This window comes from Pogona vitticeps, chromosome 9, assembly GCF_051106095.1.
Source record: "Pogona vitticeps strain Pit_001003342236 chromosome 9, PviZW2.1, whole genome shotgun sequence".
In the NCBI taxonomy this organism is placed as follows: domain Eukaryota; kingdom Metazoa; phylum Chordata; class Lepidosauria; order Squamata; family Agamidae; genus Pogona; species Pogona vitticeps.
This window is the reverse complement of record NC_135791.1, coordinates 7665587-7674126: the sequence shown is the minus strand read 5'-3', so window position 1 is coordinate 7674126 and position 8540 is coordinate 7665587. Positions and strand designations below refer to the sequence as shown.

Here is an 8540-nt window from a genome sequence, read left to right as displayed (position 1 = left end):
TGAGTTTATGTTCCACAGAGTCAAACTTGTTTTCAACTTTATACCACCATCTTAGATGTTCACTCAGTAATAAAATTACTTCCCAAGTTGAAAGTAGTGGGGCATAATTATTGAGCATGTTAAGTACACGACTACAGTGCAACACTGTAATTCTTATATACTTATCTGGGATTGTCTCAATGAAATCAGATTTCTGAACAGAAATGCAGTTTTAATGTACTTTCTCAACTTAGCTGAAAACCAAAATTTAAAAGAATGTTGTAAGGCTTACTATTAAGGAGAAATACAAATTGATACAATTTTTCATGTACTGTACATTAAGGGAGGCAGTTACTTAGCATCCTCTTCTGAATAAGGTGTCCAGATGAAAACTGAGTTTTCTTTTTACCTTCAATAGCAACACACTGTCTACAAAATAGATGTGGCTTCCAATTCCCTTCTTCTGGGGTTCTGTAGTACCAACCTTGCCCAAGACCACACAAGGTGGCTCTTCTCCTAAATGACACAGTGGGGAACCAAACATCTGGCTTTGCAGTTAGGTGCTTCATCTGAGTTATTTAAAGACGGGCTGGAATTTTCTCTTCCATACAAGGTACAGGAAACCCGCTCTTTCCTTTTTTTGCCATAAAAATAAGATTAGCTCTAACCCTATTTTTTTGATGCCAGCAAAATCTAAGTTTGAATTTATATGTAGATTAGATGCATTCTTTATATAATGGCCCGATGACCCCCCTCCCAGGTGATTTAACAATGTTCTCACTGAACAGGTATGTGCACATGGAAGGTAGCTGATGGCTGACTGTGTAAGTGAAGTGATTTTTTTAAAGTGAAAGCGATTAGAGGTCTGAAGAAGTACAATAGGGCATGATGCAAGTTGAAGCTTCAATTCCTTGGTCTTTTGCAGAAATAATCGAATTATTTTTTTTAAAAAAATTTTTTCACATGGGTTTACAGAGAAAGTACAATGTACTTTTCCCAGAACCCAAGACACTGTAAGACTGTGCAGTTTATCCAAACACTTCCTTAACAAGTTAACATATAAAATACTATGCTAACAACCTTTATCATTAGATACAACGGAAGCAGGGTAACATATTTGAATTAGCTGCACAATGAAATCTTCTAAATCACAAATGCTTATTAATCAACCTTACTCACAGTGCTGGGGAAAGGATACAACAGGAGCCAAGATTGAAAGATAACCTATGATTGTGATGACTGGTTCTTGAGATACAAGCAGGAACATTTGAGAAGTGAAATGGAGCAGTCAGGGATACTATCACTTTTTACCCCAAAGGTCATTAATCTAAATTTTGAGCCACTTCAAATCAAAATATGGAAGCTTACATATACCAGAACACTAAGGGAAACCATATACCAGAGCTGTCAAGGAGATAAAAATATAGTTACATATTCTATCCCACTACTTAGTATTACTGGTTCATAATTTTTTTAAAAATGCATTTGTTGCTATTTATGTAATATAATTCTTAGCCCTTTGCTCCAATCACAGTTTGAGTATTGAAATGGCTGAGATATGCTTAAACTTGCCAATGTAAACCTGAAAGAGGGTATTAGGGAGCAAGTGAACATTATTTAATAAAAAAACAGTCCAAGCCAAACAATATCCAGCTTTATTAAAGGTACTTTTCATAAAACGATTAATCAATGGTATTCAGGCAGGACATGGGCTACAATCTGCAATGTTTTACAACAAGTTCCAACTCCCCGTCTTGGACTACCAAAATGTAAAGTTACTCTATAAAACCCAATGAAGACTCTTCAATTCATACTTGGAACAGGGAAAGTTTAGAGTGAGGGTGGACACTTTCACATTTAGTATGTTGTTTAACAACTTCTCACAAGCCTACCCTGACTTTTAGAGGGAAACAAAATTGCAGAATTCTTCATTTGAAGAGTGACACTTTAAAAGGAAATGTGGCTCTTCTACAAGCCATCCTTCCTCTCTCAGACACCCAAAGTCTAGATTGCCCAACATTGTAAGAATGATTTGGTTTATGAAAACAGGTATCAAAAGATCCTAATGCCATTCACAGGAGTAAGAAACCCAACGCAAATGACAAGAGGTACCGTTTTATAATTTGCCTTCATCTAAAGACACATGTTTTGGGGGCATTTCAGTGTTTGCGGAAACATTTCAGAAACCAGTACAGACAACAATATCAGAGAATCCTCCTTTTTGTGTGTGTGTCCATGAAGACCCCCTCTTGCACAATTCAAGGGAGACTTTTAAAAGTTCAGGATTTAAGCAACAGTCAATGACGTCTGTCCCCCTCCCCCAAACACAACAATGAAGCATTCTGTGTGCTAACACCATAGCTCTTAAAAAAAAAGGTAAAACAAAATTCTGCATTGTTATAAAACTTGATAAAAAATAGTATTTCAAACTGTACAGTCACCAGAAGTACACAGTTATCAAAAATTCACACAATTCACTTGGCATCCCCAGCACCTTCAGCTTTCTGTGCCTGAAAAACAAAAGGAAGTCCTATCAGATAGTGCTTTATATTGATGGGGATTTTACTATCACATGGCCAATATCTGCATGAATCCACATTGTGCACGAAATAGGCACACACCTACTGTCAAAATCAATCCCTTTGATGATAAAAGCGACATCCTAAGAACTGTTACTGCTATAATTAATCAATTTGTTCACAATGTCCCAGTAAATAAAATTTACTGAACTCATCGCTTGTCCACATTACTCGTCTTAGCCAAACTCCATTCATACCTGTGGTACTAAAAATTATAAGCATGGCTTATATTACATTGCTATTATACCTGATCTGTCTTGGCATCTCCATTTTCTGCAGGGTTGTTTCCATCCTTGTTTGCATCAGCTTTCCCCTTCTTCCCCTTGGGTACCTTCTCACCCTTCTGTGAATCAATAGAAATAAATCAAGAGCTATTACTTCATAAAACCACCAATATCTCTTCCTATGAAGGACTTCCAGGGCATTTAAAAACAACTGCCTAAGCATATAACAGACTAAGGTATCACAATGTTTTCAAGCTGAAATTTCAAATTTTAATTTTACCTTTGGAGCTGCCTTTTTAGGTTTGGGTTCTGGTTTTGGAGGAGCTGGTTTCTGTAAATGAAAACAAATTAAAATAAAATATTAGTAAAAAATGTGTCCACTTTGGTGCGTACTTTCAGGATCAGAAGTAATAAATCATTAGTAATTGTGTGCTATCAAGTCAATTCCAATTTATGGAGGCCTTCTTTTGTTTTTGTTTTTAAGGTATAGTGCATTCAGAAATAGTTTACCATTCTCTTATACTGGAGTACAACCTAGGCCTAAACCCAATGTCATACCAGGCCTGCAGCACCACTGAAATGAAAGTGTTTTTTCTCCTCAGAAATGTTCAAAATTTTATTCTTCTAAGTTTTGCAATGTAAGATTTTGCCCTTAGTGTGTGGGTTGTCAACAGTAATGCTGCTATCATTAATAGCTATGACTATCAAACCCTAACGCTCCTGAAGGCATTCTATCATAGAATATACTTACAGCAGATAACCTTGCTGATCTCCGCTGTGGCTGTAAAGAAGACAGAATTTAAAATGAGTCTTCACAGCAGTAATAATAGATGTCTTCTCTTATACTTTATTAGGTCACCTGAAATATAACAGCCAACTAAAACAAATTGAAGCACATAAAACACAAATTATACAATTTATAAAGTTAAAATTAATCCAAGGTAGCAGAAAAATCTAAATATACAGTAGTCTTTGGGGCAGATTCAGAAACATTCAGAATTGACTGGCTGAACTCAATGGAATTTTAAGAAGCTTATCCGTGTGGTCCATGAATAAAATAAAATACTGGATTTCGGAAATAACTTAAAATACAACCCACATGCATATTCAGGTTGTATTTTTTAAAAGGACATTCTTACCTCATCCTTTACTTTAGCCTTGTCACCCTTGGTATCTCCTTCAGCCTAGAAAGAATTTCAAAAATGAAATGGCCATAGAAACACAAGCCACAAAATTCTACTTTGATCTCCTATGAACTGGGTTTAAATTAACAAACTCGTCTAAAACGTAAAGACCAGTATCCTAGTGCCAGTCCTTGCCTACTAGACTAGACTCACTAACTGAATAGGTATTTATTCAAGTGTTGACTTGGCATTCTACAATTGATTCACCATATCCACTCTTAGCATGCTGGCCAAATAACAAAATGGACATTCCAGTTTCTTGCCCGATTCCTCCATACTCAGGTTTTACATCTGCACTCTCATAACAACAGCATTTTGACTGTGTTGCCTTCATGCCATAAACAGCAGAAAAGCGGCACCTGACATTCCTACAATTGCTAATTCAGCCGATTATTTGTGAAAATTGTAGACACAGAATGTTTCCAATTGCACAAAAAAAATAATAATATTAATGGTGGTAACACCATGCATTCATTCCTTGAGGCTCAACAGAGCTATCAGAAAAATCCAAGCTTTTAAGATTTAATTTTAAAGAATTGTATATAGCTACAACAAACCTTTATTGAATACATCATCCCCACGGTTGAGGCTGATTATTATTTAACTGAAGAATGAGCTATCAACATTACATGTAATATCTAGCTCTTTTCTTTTATCAATACACTGATCTTTGTATTTCTGGAGACCTCACGTCCTTGCAAAGAGAGATGTGTTTGTTGGAGGGTTGTGCTGGTAATAGAATTGCCAGATGCCCCCTATTTTGATCCATTATTCTTTATTCCCCAGCATTGCAGCTTTTTAGACAACATAATGGCTCCTTTTATTTCAGAACACTATGACCTCTGTTGAGCCCATGCAACAGGCCCAAGATCTCACTTATTTATGGAATTTTGATCTTGTACATTTCTGCCTACTCTTGGTGCCTCTACAGATCTAGAAAGCCATTCCTTTTATGTTTTTCCTGCCTCTCTCCGCAATTCAAGGCAATCAGAACTCAGGCAACCTCCTTCGGCCTCTGCCCTAAAAGCTCCTTGAAAATCCGAATCCAGAAACGCCTGTTGCAGCTGAAAAGGGGATTTGGCAACTGCTCCATGAAAGCGAACACACCACCAAGCGTATGCGTAGCAACTGGTGTTTATTCTATGCGCATGGGAGGGAAAGCGATTTGCCTTTCTACACTCCAAGAACCTTTCAGCGTAGGCTCCCCTTCCTTTGAAGGTGCACAAATGGACATCCCCGCCGCCTGTCACAAAGAAGGCAGCGGGGAAGATTTTTTTTTTTTGGTCTCCTTTCCGAGCAGGGCATGGAGGGCGAAAGGAAGGGGCCTCCCAAGCGTCTTCGTTGGCGGGGGGGGGGGAGTAGCCGAAAGAACTCGTGCCCGGGCTCTGCAGGGTTAACCCTTCTCCTCACCCCCGGATTTTTAAACCTAACGCTTATTTGCGGCGATCTACCTTTCCCGCCTTCCCTCCCCCAAAAAAGGGGCCATTTTTATTGGGGGAGGGGGACCCCGCACAGTTCACGGGGGCTCGAAACAGAGCACGCGGAGGCCTCCTTCTTCCCATTCATCCACGCACGTGAGTCCCGCCAAAAACCCAAAGCGGGTCGGATCGGCTTCATTTTCCCTTCTCCTCCACCCCCTCCCGCCTCGCTCGGGCACGCGCCCTCCTCTTATTGGTCGAGAGCAGCGCGAGGGCGCGGAGCAGCCAATAATTAAGAGGCGCGCGTGCGCGCCCCCTCCCTTTCCCTTCGCAAGGCTTCGAGCTTCCCCTCCCTCCCCACCCCCGCCCGCTTCCCTAATAGGCCACCAAGAATGCGCGGCAGTTAACGGTCGCATTGGCTCCGCCCCCGCCCACTCTCCTCCGCCTCCTCCCTACACTTCAGGCTTGACGACAACCGTTCCGCCGCCTCGCGCGCACGCGCTTCCCGCTGCCTCACAACCGTTAATCGCCCGAAGGGGGAGGGAAGAGAAGGGGGAGGTAAAGGGAGGGGGGAAAAAAAGAAAAAGAGTGCGGAGGGGGGGCGAGGGAGAAGAGAAAGGAAAGAGGCAAAAATGGCGGCTGGTCCGCCTCGCACCCCCGCATAAGCCATCACTCCCTTCGACGACTCTTCTTTTTCCCCCCTTTCCTTCCCCCTCGCCCGTCTCACGTCCCGGGCCGTGAGGCGCCCTCGCCGCAGCCACGTACCTTTCTCTTGGGCATGTCGGCAGCGCGTGACAAGAGAGGGAAGACAAGAGAAGGCTGAGGTGGAAAAAGCAAGGTCTCTGGAGGTGGAAGCGAGGCGGCTGCTTGTGCGGGAAAGCGGCGCGAAGAGGAGAGAAGGGCGGACGGACAGGAAGAGGAAGGGGGGTCCGTTTGTCGGGTTCGCTCGTGTCGCTCGCGACCCCACTAATTTGAATCGGGTGTTTATAAAGTTTTATATAGAGCCGGACACGGCCCAACCGGTTCCAGCCGGATCCCCACCGCCCCGAGTGCCTATTGGACGGTGCGCGTCACGTGGCGAAGGCCAGCTAGGGCGGGCGCTGCGAGGGGAGGCGAGACGCGGAGGGGGCGCGCGCGCAACTGGTCGCCTTCCATCCTCCATGTAAAAGCTGTTGCTTGGTCCTCCGAATTGGGAGCCGATTTCTCTCCCTCATTTTTTTTAATAAAAAGATCCAGAACCCTATAGTAAACATAAAGATATGCCCTTTTGGCTCTTCTCGTGCAACAAGACGCGCCAGAAAAATAAAATAAAAATACGCTCTCATTCGATAATATATGCAGTGAGGGGAAGAAAATGGACCTAGCGGAGTTCTAGATGCCTCCTCCGCCTTGTTATGTTAAAAAAAAATGAAACGCCTCCTCTCAGGTCGGAGGAGGATGCGTTGCAAAAGTATTCCGCCAAAAATGGCGAAGGCGCTAGCCCTGGCGCCCAGGTGAGCCCGCGTAGGCTGGCAGCGCTGGGCCTGCGAGAAGGCGACGGCGCGGCGGCCCTTCCCGTCGGCAAAGGACGGACCTGGTGGGCGCACCTGGGCAGCCCAAGGAGCCCGCCTTTCTCCGTAACGGGCAGGGCAGAACAGCGTCGCCCCAAAGGTGCTCCCTCAAGCCCCATTCAAAACCACAAGCAAAAGCTGAGGGGGAAGATGGTGGCCTCGCCGGGCGCTCCACGGGAGGAGAAGGCGCGGTCCTGGCTGAGGCGCGGACGATCCCACAGCGCCCCCTTCCTTTTCGACCTTGACGACGTGCTAGTAGGGTCTCCTCCGGGAGCAAGCCTAGCAGGGCCTGGGCCCATGGCGGGGCGGCGGCGGCGGCCGGGGAGGGGGGGCAGCGGGCCGGCCGGCCGGCCCTCTCCCCGCCACTGCGGCAGGGAGGAGGGCACAGGTCGGGTTCCTTTGGCCCGAGGTTCTTCCTTCCTTGACAGGGTCCAGGTGGGGAGCTGTCCTTTTCAGCACCATTTGGTTCTACTGGTACGATCCCCACTCATCCCAGAGCAAAGATTCCCGCAGAAACAGCCAGCTCTGAGGGAAATGGGATCAAGGCAACCAAAGACCTGGCCACCCACCTTTCAGCCTCAATCCAGAGAGTCCTCCCTTTCAAATGTCCTATTTTGTAAAGAGTCTAGTGATGTTCTAGCTATTTATACCCTTTGAATACCAATTGCCCTCAAGCTTTGATCTGAAAAAGCACCTAGTTCCCCACCGCAGAAACCATCTTCTGCCCCACATGGTCAAACGACGACCTTCTGAAAAGTTGACATATGCTTCTCATCCTCCAAAATTCACAGGCTCTGCCACAACATAGTTGCAGCTGCTTTTCCTGTAATGTGAATTCAAGGAGCCAGTCATTTCCTCCTTCAGACAGAAAACTTTGCAACATAAACTGGGTCATCTGGCTCAACATTATCTAGACAAATTGGTAGCATCTCAGCTAGGCATACCTGCATGGGTCAGAAATGGAACCTATAATCTGCTTCATGCAAAGCATATACTTCCCTTTCTTTCCAAAAAACACAACAAAAGTCTAGGAAAGACCCCAACATAACAAAGACCATGGCTGATCCAGCTGAAATTGACCAGAAGGTTGAAATGGTCAAAACACAATTTTGTCACGATAGCACCACTGGAGAGCTCAAACTGATAAAAATAATTCAATTTGTACTTTTCCACCAAAGAAGAAATAAAAAGCTAAGTTCCCAACTTCAGTTGCCAGACGCAAATGTTCAAGGATGACACCAAGTCCCTTTTCTTCATATTCAATAGATAAAGTAGTGAAGAAGGCTACTTGTTCTTTCCAGTCTACATTGGGCTGGAAGATACATTCATACCTATATCAGGTACTTAAAAACTAATCTTAAGTGCTAGTTACCAGAACCCAAGATATGAAAATATACCATTTAATTTCAGCCAAATTCTAACCAATCTAACTTATTTCACAAACAGAACTAAAGCCGTGGAGTAGGCTGATGGTACAGACCTCTTAGCATTTTGCAGTAAATCAACACATTTTCAGTTCCCCGCTTTTCAGTGTTAATCATATTAACCTAAAACCTGTTGCTGATATCAAGTAAGGGTAATTGTGGAATTCTTAGCAGCAAATTAT

The 8540-nt window shown here is 43.7% G+C and overlaps 1 protein-coding gene across 1 annotated transcript; it reads right to left on the bottom strand.

The window, feature by feature from the left end:
• Window positions 1–1616: 1616 nt before the first annotated feature.
• HMGN2 (high mobility group nucleosomal binding domain 2) lies at window positions 1617–6446 on the bottom strand. The gene is made up of 6 exons (XM_020806916.3): window positions 6150–6446; window positions 3922–3966; window positions 3534–3563; window positions 3063–3113; window positions 2806–2901; window positions 1617–2489 (listed from the first exon to the last, which is right to left on the bottom strand). The coding sequence occupies exons 1-6, from the start codon at window positions 6162–6164 to the stop codon at window positions 2454–2456; spliced, it is 273 nt and encodes a 90-aa protein (XP_020662575.1). The 5' UTR covers window positions 6165–6446; the 3' UTR covers window positions 1617–2453.
• Between the last annotated feature and the right edge of the window lie 2094 nt (window positions 6447–8540).

Excerpts from the sequence above, each read along its gene's own strand:
- HMGN2 (XM_020806916.3), bottom strand. Across the intron at positions 3,564-3,921 it reads AGGCTAAAGTAAAGGATGAG|CCACAGCGGAGATCAGCAAG; the intron begins GTAAGAATGTCC and ends TCTTCTTTACAG. Across the intron at positions 3,114-3,533 it reads GATCAGCAAGGTTATCTGCT|AAACCAGCTCCTCCAAAACC; the intron begins GTAAGTATATTC and ends TTTCATTTACAG.